At 43.7% G+C, this 22,401-nt stretch overlaps 2 protein-coding genes across 2 annotated transcripts in view; both read left to right on the forward strand.

Moving 5' to 3' along the window:
- Nucleotides 1-22,401, forward strand: part of LOC309549117 (uncharacterized protein) — a 4,285,597-nt gene that overhangs the window by 4,194,154 nt on the left and 69,042 nt on the right. The window contains 1 exon segment of the mRNA XM_082249155.1: nucleotides 7,231-7,375. Within this exon segment, the coding sequence (XP_082105281.1) occupies nucleotides 7,231-7,375 (145 nt within the window).
- On the forward strand, nucleotides 8,417-10,824 carry LOC309548702 (uncharacterized protein; the record flags this gene model as incomplete). The annotated part of the gene is made up of 2 exons (XM_082248660.1): nucleotides 8,417-8,427; nucleotides 9,661-10,824. The coding sequence occupies 2 exons, from the start codon at nucleotides 8,417-8,419 to the stop codon at nucleotides 10,481-10,483; spliced, it is 834 nt and encodes a 277-aa protein (XP_082104786.1). The 3' UTR covers nucleotides 10,484-10,824.

Raw genomic sequence — 22,401 nt, forward strand, 5'->3', positions numbered from 1 at the left:
TGTTTACATGAATTTGCACAGATTTTCACTTTATTTATTATAGCAACAAATATTATAAGATTAATGAAATAGGTGCAAAGTGGAAGCAGTGGATCTGCAGGAAACAGCATCTTGAGCACAAAGCACTTTATGTTGTATATGAATTTGCACATGTATCAGTTAACAACATTTATTGATCAACACCATAAGATAAATGAAGTAGTTGTAAAGTGGAAGCCGTAGATCTGCAGATAATATTATTTTGAGTCCCTAGCACTTTATATATGAATGTATCCCCATATTTTGGTGTATTTGTGATAATTTCTGTGCACACACAATAGGACAGCGCTGTGACACATAATGCTCTTCTAGTTGATAAAGGGAAAACTTACCTTTGTTACAGCAGCAGTCCGGTAGAAGTTATTTTTGTAGGTATTTGAGTTGTTACACATAGCGCAGGTTTTTTCCATTTATATTGGTGACATAATTTCCCAAATCTGGGGATCAGGAGCCATTTCCACCCTTTACTCTCGGCTGGGGTTCTTTGTATCCATATAACAGATGTTCTACATGACTAAATCTGCAATCAATTTCTCTGCAAAATCAAAGGTGCCAAAATGTCTCCCCCGAGCAGTAATATATTTCTATCCCCCTTGGTGGGAGTGGAGATGACCCATCTATAAGGATATACAGTACATACACACACAGCACAAGGCCGTGTTCACACTACCAGAAGTTTCTCAGGACTACAGTTTCTCTGAGCTCCACAAGGTGGTCACCTCACATCTGCCTATACAGGAAGTCTCTATGGAAGACAGGAAGTGATGTCAGATACAGACAGGAAGTTCCTGGTGAGAGGTGACTCGGGAGGAAGTAGAGAGAAGACGTTGCTGGAAGTGGCAACAGAGGCGGTAATAAGATCTTATTTTCTATTTACACCCAGTAATCCCCCCCCCCCGTCATGTCCGTCCTCTTCCTCCATAGTCACTGTGACGTCTTTTATCTCCAGCAGATGATGATACACACATATATAGTGTGGAAATGTAGAATAATCCGTATATTACAATGAGGGAATTTATGGTCTGTACCACGAGGGGAGTTATTGGTGTCAGTAAATGCCGGTTCCAGACATTGTATGTGGGGGGAATGAAATGATAAAGGTTGGGATTAGGGAAGATTTCTGTAAGATTTTACACGGGAAGGGAATGATCAGCGCCCCCTCCAGAGACACTATGATGAGTCTCACAATAGGAGTCTCTGAAAGGGACTGGATTTTGGGGGGATGGGATGGTGATCAATTGAGGGGCAATTTTGAGGATTGAGGGGCAATTTTATCAAAAAGATGTCCAGATGGGAATCAAAATAGATTTTTCAGCTGGACCAACAGTTACCACACTAAAAACAAGTACAACATATCAATATCAGATATAAACCTATGAGAGATAGTCCATATATAAAGTCTTCATTTACACCGAGGGCTGCTCTGACGACAAGTAAGAAGAACCTTGAAGGCAGCTGCAAAAGGAACACAGGCACCACTCTAAGTGTAATAAGAAGGTTTAATATGAATAAAAATCTCATACACCAGAATACTCACAAACGAGCGTATGTAAAAAGCATGTGGTATAAATCATAGTTGTCCGTCTGTCCGGTAGAACAGATCAGGATGAGATTTCTATTAATATTAAACCTTCTTATTACACTTAGAGTGGTGCCTGTGTTCCTTTTACATACAGTAGTAACCCTACTTATTCACCAGAAAATTAGTTACATTTAGTAAAATCACACACAGCCAGTTTTTGACAAGTCCTTTATTCAACCCCCTTCCCCTCCAAAAAAAATAAATGTCTTCCTGAAGTAGATCCAACCTCAATCACCAAAATGCGGAAAATCCGCCCCAAACTAGAAAAAAAAACCTGACTCACACTGACACTTGAAGGAAATCATTGGGTGACCCGGCCCTTTTATGACATCACTGACAAGCATGCCACAGTCAAGAGGGCTTAGAATGGATTGGGGACCCAATGCTGTTTTTTTTCCTAATTGTTAAATGCTGGCAATTCTTTTGTTTATAATTTGCTCTCAGTGGGGAATCCCGCTGACAGCAGACGATTCATAGTTGTTAAAAACATGGCAGCCACCCAATCATTAACAACCTTGACAGTTACTGGTTGTTAAGGACGCCGATGGCTGCCCACTCATTAACAAAAAGTGCTTTACTGCTTGTTAAGGACGCTGGCTACCACCAGCGTTAAAGTACCACAAGCTGTAACTACTAAAATACTTCATCACCTAATAAAATAGCTCATGCTGTATTTTAGTTGCATTTTTTTAGTAAATTGCAAAAAAAAAAGTGAAAAACCCTAAGCAGTATTTTATACCGCTTAGTGAAATGAGCCCAATGTCTGTTATATAATCAGTTCAGACAGTGAAAAAGTCTCATACATGTGGTATCGCCATACTCAGAAGGAGTATCAGAATGTATTTTGGGGTATAATTCTCAGTATGCCCATGCTGTGTGTAAGAAATATCTCATATACAGTGCCTTGCGAAAGTATTCGCCCCCCTTGAACTTTGCAACCTTTTGCCACATTTCAGGCTTCAAACATAAAGATATAAAACTGTAATTTGTTGTGAAGAATCAACAACAAGTGGGACATAATCATGAAGTGGAACGAAATTTATTGGATATTTCAAACTTTGTTAACAAATAAAAAACTGAAAAATTGGGTGTGCAAAATTATTCAGCCCCTTTACTTTCAGTGCAGCAAACTCTCTCCAGAAGTTCAGTGAGGATCTCTGAATGATCCAATGTTGACCTAAATGACCCTAATGATGATAAATAGAATCCACCTGTGTGTAATCAAGTCTCCGTATAAATGCACCTGCACTGTGATAGTTTCAGAGGTCAGTTTAAAGCACAGAGAGCATCATGAAGAACAAGGAACACACCAGGCAGGTCCGAGATACTGTTGTGGAGAAGTTTAAACCTGGATTTGGATACAAAAAGATTTCCCAAGCTTTAAACATCCCAAGGAGCACTGTGCAAGCGATAATATTGAAATGGAAGAAGTATCAGACCACTGCAAATCTACGAAGACCTGGCCGTCCCTCTAAACTTTCAGCTCATACAAGGAGAAGACTGATCAGAGATGCAGCCAAGAGGCCCATGATCACTCTGGATGAACTGCAGAGATCTATAGCTGAGGTGGGAGACTCTGTCCATAGGACAACAATCAGTCGTATACTGCACAAATCTGGCCTTTATGGAAGAGTGGCAAGAAGAAAGCCATTTCTTAAAGATATCCATAAAAAGTGTCGTTTAAAGTTTGCCACAAGCCACCTGGGAGACACCAAACATGTGGAAGAAGGGGCTCTGCTCAGATGAAACCAAAATCAAACTTTTTGGCAACAATGCAAAACGTTATGTTTGGTGTAAAAGCAACACAGCTCATCACCCTGAACACACCATCCCCACTGTCATACATGGTGGTGGCAGCATCATGGTTTGGGCCTGCTTTTCTTCAGCAGGGACAGGGAAGATGGTTAAAATTGATGGGAAGATGGATGGAGCCAAATACAGGACCATTCTGGAAGAAAACCTGATGGAGTCTGCAAAAGACCTGAGACTGGGACGGAGATTTGTCTTCCAGCAAGACAATGATCCAAAACATAAAGCAAAATCTACAATGGAATGGTTCACAAATAAACATATCCAGGTGCTGGAATGGCCAAGTCAAAGTCCAGACCTGAATCCAATCGAGAATCTGTGGAAAGAACTGAAAACTGCTGTTCACAAACACCCTCCATCCAACCTCACTGAGCTCGAGCTGTTTTGCAAAATGTCAGTCTCTCGATGTGCAAAACTGATAGGGACATACCCCAAGTGACTTACAGCTGTAATCGCAGCAAAAGGTGGCACTACAAAGTATTAACTTAAGGGGGCTGAATAATTTTGCACGCCCAATTTTTCAGTTTTTTATTTGTTAAAAAAGTTTGAAATATCCAATAAATTTTGTTCCACTTCATGATTGTGCCCCACTTGTTGTTGATTCTTCATAAAAAATTACAGTTTTATATCTTTATGTTTGAAGCCTGAAATGTGGCAAACGGTCGCAAAGTTCAAGGGGCCGAATACTTTTGCAAGGCACTGTAACTGACAAGTTTGTGTAAAAAAAAAATACATTTTCATTTTCTTTTCTGCATTTTCAAAAACCTTCTGGCAAAAAAATTAAATTTTTTAAAAACTCACTATGCCTTTCAGAAAATATCTGGGGGTGTTTACTTTCCAAAGTGAGGTCATTTTGTTGGTGTTTCCATTGTCCTGTTGCTCCAGGGCCTCAAAAATGTGATAGGTAGTCAGGAAATTTGATAGATAAATTGTGCTCCTTGAATGCCCAAAGGTGCTCCTTGGATTTTGGGACCCTGTATGCATCTAGGCATATATGTGGTGCCCTCATATTTGGGAGGCATAGCAGAATGTGTTTTGGTGTGTAATTCTAAGTATGCCTATGCTGTGTGTGAGAAATAACGTGTTAAACAGAAACCTTTTGAAAAAATAAATAATTTCTTCATTTAAAAAAAAAATTGTGACAAAAAAATACAGCTTCAAAAAACTCATCATACCTCATATTAAATAACTTGGACTGTCTACTTTCCAAAAAAGGGTAATTTTCGGAGGTATTTGTACTGTTCTGGCATTTTACTTTCCAGAATCAACATTTTCTATGGGACACTATACTACAAAATACTCCCACAAATGCGGCCCATTGATTGCAACCAAGATTTGTTAATTGCACACAAAAAAGTATTTTTCCTAACATATTCATTCAAGACCATGTTACAAAAATGAATACACCCCAATGAAAGTCTTAAGAGCAAAGCTAAATTGTACACAATAAAATCCTAATTAAGAAGAATTCACCTATAGGTGAGTGTAATTGTATATTAAACAGGTGTCCAGCAGACAGTTGATTATAAAAGGGCGTTACTTACAAAGAAAACCCCTCCCATTTCATGGTGTCAGCAAAGAGAAATGTCTGAAGACCTGAGAAAGAAAATCATTTCTTTACACAAGAAAGGTGAAGGCTACAAGAAGATCATCAAAGCTTTACTTATCAGTCAGAATTATGTAGCAAAAGCGATACAAAAATGGAACTGCAACCATCTCACAGAGACGTCCAGGCCGTCCACGGAAGTTATCACCTCCAAAGGAGCGTCTTCTGATGAGTAGGGTTGGAGAAAATGGCCATGCAAGTTCATTGCAGTTAGATAAAGAAGTAGAAACCAAACTGGGGTGATTGTTTCCCATGACACAATACAGCATACTTTGCAGAGGAATGGCATGAATGGGTGTCGGCCATGAAGGAAGCATGGGCTTTAGTCCCATGCACAAAAAGCCCACCTTAAAATTTTCCAGGGTGAAAAATATAAAGACTACCGGGACTGTGTACTCTGGAGTGATGAGACCAAGATAAATGTTTTTGGAACTGATGGCTTCAAAACTGTATGGCGTTGCAAAGGTGAGGAGTAAAAGAAAAATGCATGGTGTCTAGAGTGAAACATGGTGGTGGCAGTGTCCTTCTGTGAGGCTGCATAGTGTCACAAACATGAATTCATAGATGTACTGCTCTATATTGAAAGAGAAGATGCTACCTTCACTCCGTGCCCTTGGTTGTCACACACTTTTCCAACATGACAATGATCCAAAACACACATCTAAGGCCACTGTTGCATTTTTGAAGAAGAACCGGGAGAAAGTGATTCAGTGGCCAAGTAAGTCTCCTGATCTGAACCCAATCGGGGAACACCTATGGGGAATTCAAGAGAGATGAAGAGAGATGAACATCGCTCTCCATCCAGCATCCAGGCTCTAAAACAGGTCGTTCTTGAAGAATGGAAAAAAATTGATGTTGCAATATGTGGCCGTTTATTCCATGCCTAGAAGACTTGGTGCGTTCCTTACAAATCATGGAGGTCATACAAAATACTAGATGGAGGAGTTTTTGTTGTGGGGTGTGTTCATTTTTGCATCAACTAATTTGAGAAAAACTGAATATTGTGTAATCTAAGTTATATTATTATCCTTACTTTCATGTAATGAGCCAAACAAATGTTCTATAGAACTCAGTTTTATCACAATGTTGGAAATTGTTCTTGTGTTCATTGAGATATTGATTCAAAAAGGGTGTACTCATTTATGCTGAGCACTGTATATCCCATGGTTTGTGGACTCTAATTTTCCTACAGACTAAATATAAATGGATTTGGGTTATTTTTACCTAAGAAGTGGAGCAGAATACAGTTTTTCCCTAAATTTATGAAGAAGATTTTTTATTTGCAACATTTTATAACAGACAAAAAATTATTTTTTAAATAAAAAACGATACAAATTACATTTGGGAAGGGTGTTGCATGACTAAGTAACTCTCATTCGAGAGCGCTGAAAGCTGAAAATTGGTCTGGGCAGGAAGGGGGTTAAAGTGTCCGGTATTGAGGTGGTTAAATGTACAGCAATCCTCCTATTAACCCCCCCCCCCCCACATTTCCACACCATCTACATCCTATTATTGTGTGACCAATACCATCCAAATAATTCTTACTTTCATTTCCCAAAATTATCCGTCTACAAGGAGACCTGTATAGATCAAATGACGGCACCAATGAGGATGGAGGAGGACCGGAGTCACATGACTGAGAAGATACTAAACCTCACCCTGGAGATCATCTACCTGCTGACTGGAGAGGTGAGGAGGATTCTGGGAGGTCACATGACATCACTCTTATCTCTATTAATAAAACACAGAGCTGACGGGAGAGGTGAGGAGGATTCTGGGAGGTCACATAACATCACTCTTATCTCTATTAATAAAACACAGACCTAACCGGAGAGGTGAGGAGGATTCTGGGATTCTAACATGATATTCCTATTGGTTTCTCAATACAGAGATTTCCTCTTCTGAAGTCAGGTGATCATATGACCATCACAGTGCCTCCATGTGACTCCCTAAAACCTGAGAGACACAACATGCAGAAGATTCTAGAAGTCACCAAGAAGATGATGGAGCTGCTGACAGGAGAGGTGAGCGGTGCTGGGAATTCTGGGACATTATCCAGTAACAGACAAGGGATGTGTCTAGAACATGGGACTCATGCAGGCAGTGAGTGGATTTTTTTTTTCTTTTACAATATCTGATATAACAAGATTAACCCTTTTCACAAATGATCTTTTGTATAATTTCCTTGGTTTAGGGTGAAGATCTGATAGATATAGAATTTGAGGTTAAAGCAGAAGAAGAAGAAGAGAGGTATGTGAGGGATGATCAGCAGTCTATGGAGGAGTATGGAATAACGGGGACATTTATAGAGGAGGACACTCCTACAGAGATCAGCACAGGTGGGTCATTAACACTAAATACATTCCTCCACCCATACTGCTCACTGATTGGTCCAGAGTACGGCGGGGACTGGGTGATATCAGCCTGTAATCCCCTGGTCACTTTCCTGAGCTGTGTTCCCCGTCCTGTATTCCTGTATTTCTCTCGGATAATCTTCCTTCTCTGTGCTGCAGACACAATTTATGTCTCTAGACTGGATTTATGGAGATTCTGGGGTTCAGCTGGCAGCAAAATGTTCATTTTCACCATAGACGTTACTAAACCTAGGCACCTGGGGTATGTGCATTGGGTCTTCTACCTCATGTCCTGGTCTAGTAAGATCTCTGACAGACTAATTCTCCCAGGGTTACTTCTTCTGTTGTCTGTTGGCTGAGCTGGGGGGAAGGATATGTCTGTATAGTCTCAGACCCAAGTCACTGAGTGCAGTCTCAGGAGATGGGAGGCAGCGGTGTGGGACCTCTGCAACTTGTCTCATGTAAACATTTAGGCTTCCACTGATTATGGGTCTCTTCCCGACAACCCTAGGCTGTGGTTGTCAGGGTCTGCAGGTGGGGGCTTATCGTCACCTGGTGACTCTACCACCTGATGTCACTAACTGGTGTATGCTGGCCATGTGATGTCAGAAGGGGCGATGCCACTGGGTGACAAAGCCATATGACCCCGCCTCTAGCCTTTAAAAGGAATGTCAAAGCAGGCAGATGGCGGGAGGCCTCCCAGGAGGCAAGAACATTTTTCATTTTCGGGTCCAGCGAGCATCATGATTGACGATGGATTTACATCGAGGGAAACTATTTATTTTTTTGATTTTTAATAAAGAATGGGTCAAAAACTGTCTCTTGTGTTTATTACTTTTTTTGACACTATTATGGTGAATGGGTAGGGGTACTATGTACCTGATACCCATTTACATAGGGGGGGCCAGGATCTGGGGGCCCCTTGTTAAAGGAGGCGTCCAAATTCCGATAATATAAGCCAGCCGCCTGCAGACCCTGACAACCACAGCCCAGGGTTGTTGGGAAGAGGCCCTTGTTTCTATCAACATGGGGACAAGGTGCTTTGTTTGGCTCCCATGGACTTCAGTGGGGTTTTCAGTTTGGGTTAGAACATTTCCCCTGTTCGGGTGTTTGGCCCATTCCTAGTCCTGACTCTTACATTATATACTGTGTGTTGTACATTACATGGTTCTGATACTGTACAGATATAACTGTTGTATCTTATACTGTATAATAAGTTGTACATTGCATAGGCCTTATTTATTTTGCTCCTATTTTCTACCAGCTGGACATTTTGGAACCTTAAACAGAAAGTGATAATGAGGGAGGAGTCAGTAACCCAATGATGGTGGTCTTCAGGATCAGTCGAGTCTTCATCTTGGTTGTTCTCCCCCCATCCTCACTCTCTGACCTCTGGTGGGGCTCAGCCACTGTTATTCATGACTAAATCATGGACTAAATAAGGAAGTGCAGGACTTCTTGTGTTGGGAAGATGGCAATGAGTGATAGAGGGGGAGGGGACACTCATCCTATAATCCCCTAATCACTGCCACTCCTATAAAAGACAGTTCTTGTTGTTTCCTCACTCTCTGACTAAGGTCCATGAATAAAGAAATGAACTGGTAGGAGATCAGAGGATCCATTTACTAGTTACCTTGAGGGGGGAAATTGTAAGATCCTCAGAGACAAAGCTGCCTGATGTGGGCGGAGTCCTGGTTTTGGGGAACCAATCTGCTGATGTCTAGTAATAATCTTTGTATTCCTATTTTAGTACATAGACGGCAGAGGAGGAAAACCTCAGAGGATTGTCTCACTTTGTCTCCAGATTGTAAAGTAGAAGATGAGGACATCACACAGTATAGTCCAGGAGAAAACCCGGCTACCTCAAATGTCCATCCGGCATCACACAGTGTAGATGGACCATCGTATTCCTCTTATCCTGAGGAACCTCAGACTGTGAGGGACGGTGCCGGACCATCGTATTCCTCTTATCCTGAGGAACCTCAGACTGTGAGGGACAGTGCCGGACCATCGTATTCCTCTTATCCTGAGGAACCTCAGACTGTGAGGGACAGTGCCGGACCATCATATTCCTCTTATCCTGAGGAACCTCAGACTGTGAGGGACAGTGCCGGACCATCGTATTCCTCTTATCCTGAGGAACCTCAGACTGTGAGGGACAGTGCCGGACCATCGTATTCCTCTTATCCTGAGGAACCTCAGACTGTGAGGGACAGTGCCGGACCATCGTATTCCTCTTATCCTGAGGAACCTCAGACTGTGAGGGACAGTGCCGGACCATCGTATTCCTCTTATCCTGAGGAACCTCAGACTGTGAGGGACAGTGCGGGACCATTGTATTCCTCTTATCCTGAGGAACCTCAGACTGTGAGGTACAGTGCAGTCATTCCAACAGAGAAGAGGTTTTCCTGTACTGAGTGTGGGAAGGGTTTCCATTTTAAATGTGAACTTAATGTCCATAAAAGATCTCACACGGGTGAGAAGCCGTATTCTTGTCCAGAGTGCGGGAAATGTTTTTCAGTGAACTCCAGTCTTCACAGACATCAGAGGTTTCACACAGGGGAGAAGCCGTATTCCTGTCCTGAGTGCGGGAAATGTTTCTCAGAGAAATCCAGTCTTTATAGACATCAGACATTTCACACAGGGGCAAAGCCGTTTTCCTGTCCTGAGTGTGGGAAATGTTTTTCACAAAAGTCTGATCTTTACAAACATCAGAGATCTCACACGGGAGAGAAGCCACATTCCTGTTTTGAGTGCGGGAAATGTTTTTCAGAGACGTCCAGTCTTTATAAACATCAGAGATCTCACACAGGGGAGAAGCCATATTTCTGTACGGAGTGCGGGAAATGTTTTTCAGAGATGTCCAGGCTTTACAGACATCAGAGATCTCACACAGGTGAGAAGCCCTACTCCTGTGCTGAGTGTGGGAAATGTTTTTCAGAGACGTACAGTCTTTACACACATCAGAGATCTCACACAGGGGAGAAGCCATATTCCTGTCCTGAGTGTGGGAAATGTTTTTCAGATAAGTCCAATCTTTACAGACATCAGAAATGTCACATGGTCGAGAAGCCACTTTCCCTTCCTGAGTGAGGGAATTGTTCCTCACTGAAGTCCTGTCTTCCTGTACATCAGGGGTCCCACACAACCCTGGAGGTGTATTAGTGCCTTGAGTGCGGGAAATGTCTTCTATATGAATGTTGGTGGACATGTGGGGAAGAAGCACACCCTGATATACACCTCAGATATACTCCATGGCTGATCTTCATAATGTAAGAAACACTTCATAAGGAGATCAGAGATCACCAAAGACATGGATGAAGTGTTGTCCCGTGTCGGCCATTGATAGCAGGAGAAAAATAAAAATGGAGTCCTTACCTTTCATTGGCTGAGTACATTTTGTGCGGGAAGATTTCACAAACACTTACAGGTCTGTTTTTTTTTTTTTCCAAACAGTGAGTTTATTGAAAACTTTAGTGCAGTACAATTAAATTAGCTCAATAAAAGAGAAACTGAACAAATACAACAATACACACAGTGTACAGTAAATAAAGATTGGGAAGGGCAACAGCCAAAATGCAGGTATACAGAGTACAACCGGTTAGTGCTAGGAAATATAGGTTGGTAGTGGTGCATGAAGATAAACAAAGACAGAAACCATGTAAGGCAGGCAGTGTTCAGAACAAACTTATACATTAGTGTCTGGACAACTCATCCACCTGTCCCAAATTTTATCGAACTTGGCGGGACATCCCCTGTGTTTATAGAGCAATTTGTGAAAGCGAATATTGGTATTCACCTCATGTATCCACCTAGCCAAGGTTGCGGGATCGCTGCGCATCCAAGTCCTAGCTATCAGTTTCCTAGCCACAAACAGCGTCTCCTGCAAAAATATGGACATAAACTTATTCATATCCCCATCAGGGTATATACACAGGAGACACTGCTCGGGGTCCAGTTGCAGTGGAAACCCCATCTTGTCATGTAGAAAGGCTACCACCTGTTGCCAGTAGCCCCGGAGCTGTGAACAACTGGAGAGCAAGTGGAAAAAGGTGCCTCCAGCCGCCTGGCACATTGGACAGACAGGATCCCAATCAGGTTGGTATCTGGACATCCGAAGGGGTGTGAGGTAGGCCTGATGTATAATAAACGTCTGGGTAAGTCTATCAGACAATTTCGGGGACACCTTCTGACAGGTCTCTAGTGCCTCCCCCACTCCTCATCCTCAATAGGTCCCACATCCTGAGTCCAGTGAGTCTTAAGCCCATAAGCTATCTCAGTGGAGGAGGGCTTGTGGAGTTCGGCATAGAAAAGGGAGATCAAGTGGGCAGGCCCCTGGCACCTGATCAACTCCAAGAGCAGCACAGATTCCAGGTTAGGCGGAGCTGTCGAAAACTGGGTGCGGAACGCGTGGGCCACCTGTAAATATCTATAGTGCATATGGGCTGGGAGAGAAAACCGCTCCCGCATGTCAGCGTAAGACCTTAGGGTGCCCCCTGCCAGTATATGTTTCAGGAAGAATACACCCCTCCCGCTCCACAATTAGGAGTCAGGAAGCATGCAGAACTCCTGAAGTAACTTGTTGTGCCACAAGGGGGTAAAATCATGGAGGGAGGTGCCCTGCAGTCTGTGCATCACCACTTCCCAATCCCGGCTGTAATGAAAGAGCAGGGATTTAGGGTCCAGCCTCTCCTCCATCCCTCTGGTGCCCCGCAGTATGACAGTCAACGGGTCTCGAGAGTGGCAGGTCCAACTAGGGCACAAAAGGGTTAGAAACCGTTCCCTATCAGTCTTGTCTATGTGAAATAACTGGGAGAGCTGCGACGCCAGATAGTAGAGATTGAAATCAGGGAGCGCCAGGCCGCCCAAGTCCGTTGGGTTCTTAAGTTTCCTCCAAGAAATCTTATGCCTACTCGATCCCCAAACAAAGGCCTTGAGAAGGAACTCCAGTTGTTTGAAGTGTTTCAGGGCTAAATATACGGGGGAACGCCACACAACGTACAGTACTTTAGGGAGAAGGACCATTTTAATCAGGTTTACTCTGCCCATGACCCCTAACGGTAATTTAGACCATACCTGGATTTTAGACTTTATCAGGGGGAACAGGGGTTGGACATTGTCTGTGACATAATCCTGTGGGCATGTCGTAACTTGGACCCCCAAATACTTAAAGCGGGGAACACATTTAAGGGCGGGGTTCGCAGGGATCACAGCGGAAGGGGTACCATCGATAGGGAGGATTTGTGATTTATCCCAATTAATCTGGAGGCCCAAAAAGCTCCCAAATCGCTCTATGAGGGAAAGGGCTGTCAACAGAGAGTCGTCCGGGTCCTCCAAATAGAGCAGGGTATCATCGGCATACATACTGATCTTTTCCGTAAGGGAACCTCTGCGAAATCCGCGGATATCAGGGTGGTCCCTAATGGCAATAGCCAAGGGTTCCGCCGCCAGGGCATAAAGCAGAGGGGACAAGGGACACCCTTGGCGGGTGCCCCTAGGCAGAGGAAACTCAGACAAAGTCCAACCATTAGCCAGAACTTTCGCAACCGGAGCATTGTATAGCAACTTTACCCAACATATAAATTTGGGTCCAAAGCCATATCTCCCGAGGCATGCCCACAAGAAAGACCATTCCACCGAGTCAAAGGCTTTGGCCGTGTCCAGAGTCACCACCACCCTCCTGCCCGAGTTGTCATGTTCAGCTTGGAGGTTCATGAACAATCTACGTAAGTTAAAGGAGGTGTTTCTACCCGGCATAGAGCCCGCCTGGTCGGGGTGGACAAGTGTAAGTATTACTTGGTTAAGGCGGAGAGCCAGGATCTTAGCAAGAATCTTTACATCCACCTGGAGGAGGGAAATAGGGCCATACGACTCTGGAAAGTGGGGATCCTTGCCCGGATTAGGGATCAACACTATCAGTGCCTCTCTCATTCATAGAGGGGAGCAACTCCCGATCCTCATAGAGCTGATTAAAAAGGGCAAGTAGTTTGGGTAACAGGAGTTCAGAATATTGAGCGTAAAACTCCACCGGGAGTCCGTCTAGACCCGGGGACCTTGATCTGGGAAATCTGGACACGGCCTCCGCAATCTCGCCCTCGGTGAGCGGCGCCTTCAGGATCGCGATCTGTTCAGGAGACAACGTCGGGAAATCTACTGTCTGTAGGAATGAATGCATGTCTGAGTGGTCAGCAGGAGCCCTGGAAGTGTAGAGGTCACTAAAGAACGTACGGAACCTGTCCGCGACCCACGGAGGGTCAGTCAAGGGGGCTCTAGAGTCCGCTATCAGGGATATCACTACTGGAGGGCGGTCCTCACAATGTACCAGGTAGGCGAGGAGCCTCCCAGCTCGTTCACCATGTGCAAACAGTCTTTGCTTCTGAAAGAATAGTTTTGTCTTTGCTCGTTCATAGTCCAGTTGGGTCACTAACTTGGAGGTCAGCTTATACTGGGATTCATTGGCATGGGTAGGATCCGCCAAATAGGAACTCTCAGCCGTGGCGAGGTTAGCCATTGCCCGGGAGTAAGCCGCAGCAGAGTCCGCTTTAATGGCATTAACACAAGATTGTAGAGTGGCTCTGGCATGTAATTTAAACGCCTCCCACACCGCTCCAAGAGAGGCAGTGTGATCGTTATCAGCGAAAAACTGACTCCAGGAGGCATCCAGTGCATTACCCCCCTCCATCAGGGCCAACCACGCAGGGTTAAGTCTCCAGGCCGGCGGAGGTCTACTGTGGGGCAAGGACAACACCACCCAGTATGGACAGTGATCAGACATGGACCTGGGAGAAAAACCCACCTTAAGCAATCTGGGAAGCAGGGCTCGGGACAGCAGTATCAAGTCAATTCTGGACATGGTGTGGTGGGATGCAGAAAAACAGGAATACGACCTCTGGGTGGGATATAGCGCACGCCACGTGTCCCGCAACCCAAAACTCTCCAGCAGTCTGGCAAATCTGGTACTACAGGCCGGAGCCAACACCTGGGGAAAAGTGCCTAACCTGTCCAAGGTGGGATCAAGTACATTATTAAAGTCCCCGATCCAGACTTTTTTCATTTTATATAATAATTTTTTTTTTTTTTTATATCTTTTAGTGTACTTGTGAGATCTGAGGACTTTTTGACCCCAGATCTCACAAAAAAGAGGTCCTGTCGTGCCTATTTCTATTACGAGGAATGTTTACATTCCTTTTAATAGAAATAAAAAATGATCAATTTTTTTTTTTTTTTTAAACGGTGTAAAAATAAAAAATAATAAATAAAATAAATAGTAAAAAAAAAAAAATTAAAGCGCCCTGTCCCCGTGAGCTCGCGCGCAGAAGCGAACGCATACAGAAACCCCGCCCACATATGTAAACGGTGTTCAAACCACACATGTGAGGTATCGCCGCGATCGTTAGAGCAAGGGGAATAATTTGAGCCCTAGACCTCCTCTGTAACTCAAAGATGGCAACCTGTAGAAATTTTTAAATTGTCGCCTATGGGGATTTTTAAGTACCAAAGTTTGTCGCCATTCCGTGAGTGTGCGCAATTTTGAAACATGACATGTTGGGTATCTATTTACTCTGCGTAACATTATCTTTCACATTATGGAAAAAAATTGGGCTAACTTTACTGGTTTCTTATTTTTTAATTAAAAAGAGTGATTTTTTTCCAAAAAAAATGCGTTTGGAAGACCGCTGCGCAAATACGGTGTGATAAAAAATATTGCAATAATCTCCATTTTATTCTCTAGCGTCTCTGCTAAAAAAAATATATAATGTTTGGGGGTTCTAAGCAGTTTTCTAGCAAAACAACTGATTTTAGCTTGTAAACACCAAATGTCAAAAATAGGCCTAGGCAAGTGGCTAGGATGCATGATGATGCTCCTTGGATGTTAGGCCCCTCTATATAGCTAGGCTGGGAAAAAGTCTCACACATGTGGTATTGCCATACTCAGGAGGAGTGGCAGAATGTATTTTGGGGTGTAATTTTTGCTGTGTACATGCTATGTTTTAGGAATATCCTATAAATTGACAACTTTGTGTAAAAAAAAAAAAGTTTTCATTTTTTTCCCACATTTTCCAAAAACCTGTGGAAAAAAATGATATGTTCAAACTACCCATAATGCCTCATATAATATACGTTAGAGTGTTTGCTTTCCAAAATGGGGTCATTTTGTGGACTTTTCCATTGTATTGGTGCTCTAGGGCCTTGAAAAGTGTGATAAGTAGTAAGAAAGTTTTAGGTGTATTTATGCTCCTAGAACGCCTGAAGGTGCTTCTTGGACGTGGAGTCTCTTTTTGTGGCCAGGCTGTGTAAAAGTCTCACACATGTGGTATCGCCATACTCGGAAGGAGTAGCAGAATGTATTTTTGGGTGTAATTTTTGCTGTGTACATGCTATGGGTTAGAAATAGCTTATAAATTGACAACTTTGTGGGAAAAAAAAAGAAAGAAAAAAAAAATTTTTTCTTCATTTTCCCAAGAATTGTGGGAAAAAATTACAACTTCAAAAATTATGGGGTGGGCAACTACATGGCAGATGAGGTTTAATGTTGAAACATGTAAAGTAATGCACCTGGGTACCAGAAACCAGAAAGCAAGCTACACACTAGGGGGGGAACCTCTGGTCGAGTCTAGGATGGAAACGGACCTGGGGGTACTGGTAGACAACAGGCTTGGCAGTGGCATGCAATGCCAAGCCGCTGCAAGCAAAGCCAACAGAATACTGGGATGCATAAAAAAGGAGATTCACTCCAGAAATAAAGAGATTATTCTCCCGCTCTACAAGACTCTGGTCCGGCCACACCTTGAGTATCCCGTCCAGTTCTGGGCACCGATCCTCAGGAAGGATGTGCTGGAACTGGAGAAAGTCCAGAGAAGGGCAACAAAAATAATTAGGGGAATGGAGGACATCAGCTATGAGGAAAGACTACAAGCACTGAACTTATTCTCTCTGGAGAAGAGACAATTGAGGGGGGATATGATATCAATGTAAAAATATTGTACTGGCAACCCTAGCATATGGAAAAACCTATTCAGAGAAAGGAAATACAATAAGACACGTGGCTACTCACTAAAACTAGAGGAAAGGCGGTTTAACCTTAAAATACGCAGGGGGTTCTTCACTGTAAGAGCAGTAAGGATGTGGAATTCTCTTCCACAAACAGTCGTATCAGCAGGGAGCATTGATAGTTTCAAAAAACTATTAGATGGGCACCTTAAAGACCACAACATACAGGGTTATACAATGTATGGTTAACAGCAAACACACACACATCATAGGTTGAACTGGATGGACTGATGTCTTTTTTAAACCTCACTAACTATGTAACTACGTAACTAAATAAAGGGGCTGGTGCTCCAAACTTATATATGTAGCCCTGCCCCCTGGGGATAGCTGTAGTTGCAGTGAGTGCCCTACTGCAGAGGTAGTCCGCATAATGACTCCAATCCACTGTCCAGCTGTTGCCTAGCTTTTTTCTAGCAGTTTTGCACTGACTGCAGTAGTTGCAGTAAGTGCCATAATGCAGACAGAGGTAGTCCTCCACTGAGTCCAGCCCAGTCCAATCCACTGTGACATGTGTAGCTGTTGCCTTGCTCTTTTGCTAGCAGTTTTGCACTGACTGCACTGCATTAGTTGCAGTCAGTGCCTTACTGCAGAGGTGGTCCTCCACTGACTCCAGTCCATCCAATCCACTGTGTATGTGTATTTTTTGTGTAGCTGTTGTTGTTTCCTAGCTTTTTTTCAAGCAGTTTTGACTGCACTGCAGTAACATATTGCAGTGAGTAAGTCCACTACTGCAGCACTTTATTATGCATAATGTACAATCAGATGTTGTGAAATGCAAAGCAAATGTCCCTGCAACTGAAGACTTCCTATCAGTTTTTATGCAGTTAAGGTGTGAGGAATGAGCACTTCATGTTAAAAATGTTAATAAATAAAGATTCACATGTTTATTAAAAGATTTGTGTCGAATTTTGTATTTTTTTGGGCAAAATTTTACATGTGTGAAAATATCGGCCAATACCGATATGCGATCGGCAAAATATCGGTATCGACAACGTAAAAACCGATATCGGTCGATCACTAGTACATACACACACAGCACAAGGCCATGTTCACACTGCAAGACGTTTTTCAGGGCTGCAGTTCCTCTGAGCTCCACAAGGTGGTGATATCACTTCTACCCAGACAGTAAGTCTCTATGGAATACAGACAGGAAGTGATGTCAGTTACAGACAGGAAGTTACGGGTGAGAGGTGAGATGGGAGGAAGTAGAGAGAATGAGGTAATAAGAGCTTATTTTCTATTTACACCCAGTAACCCCCCGTCATGTCCGTCCTCTTCCTCCATAGTCACTGTGACCTATTTTATCTCCAGCAGATGATGATACACACATATATAGTGTGGAAACCTAGATTAACCCCTTCAGGGTCAGATCATTTCCCCACTTTCGGGGCCGGAACATTCTCTTTATTTTGAAGATAAATTCTAGTAATATGTTCCTCTAAACAAACAGCACTGACAATAAATAGACAAGACAATGACCGTCCTGACTAGAGATGGGCTCGGGTGTGTTCGAGTTCGCACATGCCCGATCCCGCCAGGAAGCCAACACTGCACTCCGCTAATCACAGACAGTGAGACATTTCCCGATCCGCAGCTGCACAGATCAGTAAATGTCTCACTGCCTGTGATTAGTGGACTGCAGTGTCGGCTTTCTGGCGGGATCGGGCATGTGCAAACTCGACCACGCCCAAGCCCATCTCTAATCCTGACCATACATTGCCTACAAAGGGCAATTATTACACAACACAGGCAGCCAATGGGCAATCATTACAATATGCAGCCAACACAATGGTGGAGTGCAGGGGTCAGGAGTATAAAGCATAGAGCCCCTTACATTGCTGGTCAGGAGGAAGAAAACATTCCCCAGCCTGCCATGAAGAATATGTTCCATCATTGGTGTCAGAGGGAGGAAAATACTGAGGGCTCTGAGGGAAGTAGAGGAGCTGAGGGGATGTGAGGGTTTAGTGAAGCTGGAAGACTTTAGGGGCCTCTGAAAGGGTAATGTATCTGAAGGACTCTGAGAACCTTGAGGGGGTAGTCAGGCTTCAGGGCTCTGAGGGAATAGGGGCTGGAGGGCTCAGGGGACTCTGAGGGACAGAGGGGGGTCTATGATTGTCTCCCCACCCCCACCTGCACTTATTTTTCAGACCTTACAGAACTGGCAATCTTAACCATCTTATTGTCCCACTGGTCATGTGATTTGTTCTGGAATATTATGTAAGATGAAGAAGGGAATTCCTGCATTCGTTCGTGAGCACTTGTTCTTAGAGGAGTTCTGTTTCAGATGCAAACCAGCTCAGAAACCAAACAAACACAACAGAGAAAAGGGAAATTCTGATCTGGCAGGCTAAGATGGTCCAAGGTCCTCCAAGATGTAACAAACCCGAAACAGTCCAGATTAAATGTATTCTCATGGGGAGAGTAGTTCTTAAATGTACAGCAACTCTCCTATTACCACCCTCAAATCCCCATCCTATTATTGTGTGACCAATACCATCCAAATAATTCTTACTTTTATTTCCCAAAATGATCTATCTACAAGGAGACCTGTATAGATCAAATGATGGCACCATTGAGGATGGAGGAGGTCCGGAGTCACATGACTGAGAAGATACTAAACCTCACCCTGGAGATCATCTACCTGCTGACCAGAGAGGTGAGGAGGATTCTGGGAGGTCACATGACATAACTCTTATCTCTATTAATAAAACACAGACCTGACCGGAGAGGTGAGGAGGATTCTGGGAAGTCACATGACATCACTCTCATCTCTATTAATAAACACAGACCTGACCGGAGAGGTGAGGAGGATTCTGGGAGGACACATGACATCACTCTTATCTCTATAAATATTATTATTATACAAGATTTATATAGCACCAACAGTTTGTGCAGCACTTTACAAAATGAGGGCAGACAATACAGTTACAATACTATTTAATACAGGAGGAAGTGGATGGACCTGCTCATTAGAGCTTACAATCTAGAAGGGAGGGTCAAGTGAAACAGTATGCATTGACTGTGGGGGATGGGCTGATGGAGAAAATGGAAGTACAGTTGTTAGGTGTGGGTAGGATAGGCTTCTCTGAAGAGGAGGGTTTTCAGGGATCATCTAAAAGCTAATAGAGTAGGAGATAATCGGACAGATTGGGGTAAGGAGTTTCATAGGATTGGAGAGGCTCTGGAAAAGTCCTGGAGGCGAGCATGGGAGGAGGTGACGAGGGAGCTAGAGAGCAGGAGGTTTTGAGAGGAAGGAACAGAACGTTTAGGTTGGTATTTTGAGACTAGGCTGGTGATGTAGCTGGGGGCTAAATTGTGGATGGTTTGTAAGATGTTAGTATTTTGAATTTAATTCGTTGGGTGAACGGAAGCCAGTGGAGGATTGGCAGAGAGGAGTAGCGGACACTGAGTGATTGGTAAGGTGGATGAGTCTGAAAGCAACATTCATGATGTACTGAAAGGGGGAGGAGCCTATGTAGAAGTAAGCCAATGAGAAGGGAGTTGCAGTAGTCGAGGCACAAGAAGACCAGGGAGTGAACTAGGAGCTTTGTTGTGTCATTGGTTAGGAAGGGTCGTTATTTTGGAGATGTTGCGTAGGTTGAGGAGGCAAGATTTGGACAGTAACTGGATGTGTGGCTTGAAGGAGAGTTCAGAGTCCAGGACAACACCTAGGACCTTGGAATGCGGGGATGGGCTGATAGTTGTGCCATCGATTATAACAGAGGGATCGGGGGAAGGGTCACATGGTGGAGGAAAAATTATAAGTTCGGTTTTGGGTAGATTAGTAAAACGTGAGGGAGTAAAACACAGACCTGACTAGAGAGGTGAGGAGGATTCTGGGAGGTCACATGACATCACTCTTATCTCTAATAATAAAACACAGACCTGACCGGAGAGGTGAGGAGGATTCTGGGAGGTCACAAGACATCACTCTTATCTCTATTAATAAAACACAGACCTGACCGGAGAGGTGAGGAGGATTCTGGGAGGTCACATGACATCACTCTTATCTCTATTAATAAAATACAGACCTGACCGGAGAGGTGAGGAGGATTCTGGGATTCTAACATGATATTCCTATTGGTTGCTCAATACAGAGATTTCCTCCTCAGAAGTCAGGTGATCATATGACCATCACAGTGCCTCCATGTGACTCCCTAAATCCTGAGAAACGCAACATGCAGAAGATTCTAGAAGTCACCAAGAAGATGATGGAGCTGCTGACAGGAGAGGTGAGCGGTGCTGGGAATTCTGGGACATTATCCAGTAACAGACAAGGGATGTGTCTGGATGGTGACTGTATCATTGTGTGTGTCAGGTTCCTATAAGGTGTCAGGATGTCACTGTCTATTTCTCCATGGAGGAGTGGGAGTATTTAGAAGGACACAAGGATCTCTACAAGGACGTCATGATGGAGAATCAGCCGCCCCTCACATCACCGGGTAAGAGGAGACTTTATTGTAAAGGAGAGAGCAGTACGGAGGATCCACCTAGATCCCCCATCATCTGATAAACACATAGAAACAATGTATTCAGTCAGTGTGTGTGTTTCCTACAGATGGATCCAGTAATGGGAACCCACCAGAGAGATGTCCCCGTCCTCTGTATTCCCGGGATTCCACACAGGAAGGTCACACCATCCCTCACTGTTACAAGGTTGGTGAGACAGAGATTATAAAACACAGACTCATGGAGACAATGTGTGGATTTTTATGTGATGTCACAATAATAAATCTTATATTTTACAGATGATATTCTTTCATTTTCTTGGTTTAGAGTGGAGATCCAATTGATATAGAATTTGAGGTTAAAGCAGAAGAAGAGACGTATGTGAGGGATGATCAGCAGTCTATGGAGGAGGATGGAATAACGGGGACATTTATAGAGGAGGACACTCCTACAGAGATCAGCACAGGTGGGTCATTAACACTAAATACATTCCTCCACCCATACTGCTCACTGATTGGTCCAGAGTAGGGCGGGGACTGCGTGATATCAGCCTGTAATACCCTGGTCACTTTCCTGAGCTGTGTTCCCCGTCCTGTATTTCTCTCGGATAATCTTCCTTCTCTGTGCTGCAGACACAATTTATGTCTCTAGACTGGATTTATGGAGATTCTGGGATTCAGCTGGCAGCAAAATGTTCATTTTCACCAGAGGAGTTACCAGACCTAGGCACCTGGGGTATGTTCTTTGGGTCTTCTGCCTCATACCTGGGTCTAGTAAGATCTCTGACAGAACAATTCTCCCGGGGTTTCTTGCTCTGTTATTTGATGGCTGTGCCGGGTGGAGGGATATGTCTGTATAGTCTCAGACCCAAGTCACTGAGTGCAGTCTCAGGAGATGGGAGGCAGCGGTGTGGGACCTCTGCAACTTGTCTCATGTGAACATTTAGAGTGGGTGTAAACCCTCCATATACCCAGTGAAGTGACTGGCCTCAGGTGATACACAGAGATGAAACAAATCCTCCTACATAAGTTGTACCCCTTTATCTGCATTCCTTTCTGTACAAAGTCCAGAATTTAGACAGTTTGTCTGAGCAGTCAGAAAAAAGGGGACGGGGATCTGAAGTTACAGCTTGTCTTAAATAGGGACTACTATGTCATGTTAGTTTTTGGCTGGGCTGTACTTAGCTCAGACTGATTGTTCAGTTTTTTGCCTGGTTTTTCCCTAAGCTTAAGCTGAGTTGTGATTTCTCACTGTGGCCAGTAGATGTCACCGCTATCACTGGACATAGTATGACATTTCACCAACCAAACTAAATGATAATAAATCCAAAACCAAGAATGTCATACATTGCAGCTTACCGATCATTGGATGTTGTGGCTGCATTACTTTTCTTTTTAAGGCTTTTTCCCCTCTGTTTTCACCTGGTCACACCTTCTGTATTCGAGCGCCCCCACTCTGGAGACAGCAGCGTTATCAGTCTGGGGGGGGAGTGTTAGATGTATTATCAGATT

Source organism: Pelophylax lessonae (assembly GCF_965119305.1).
Source record: "Pelophylax lessonae genome assembly, chromosome: 3".
In the NCBI taxonomy this organism is placed as follows: domain Eukaryota; kingdom Metazoa; phylum Chordata; class Amphibia; order Anura; family Ranidae; genus Pelophylax; species Pelophylax lessonae.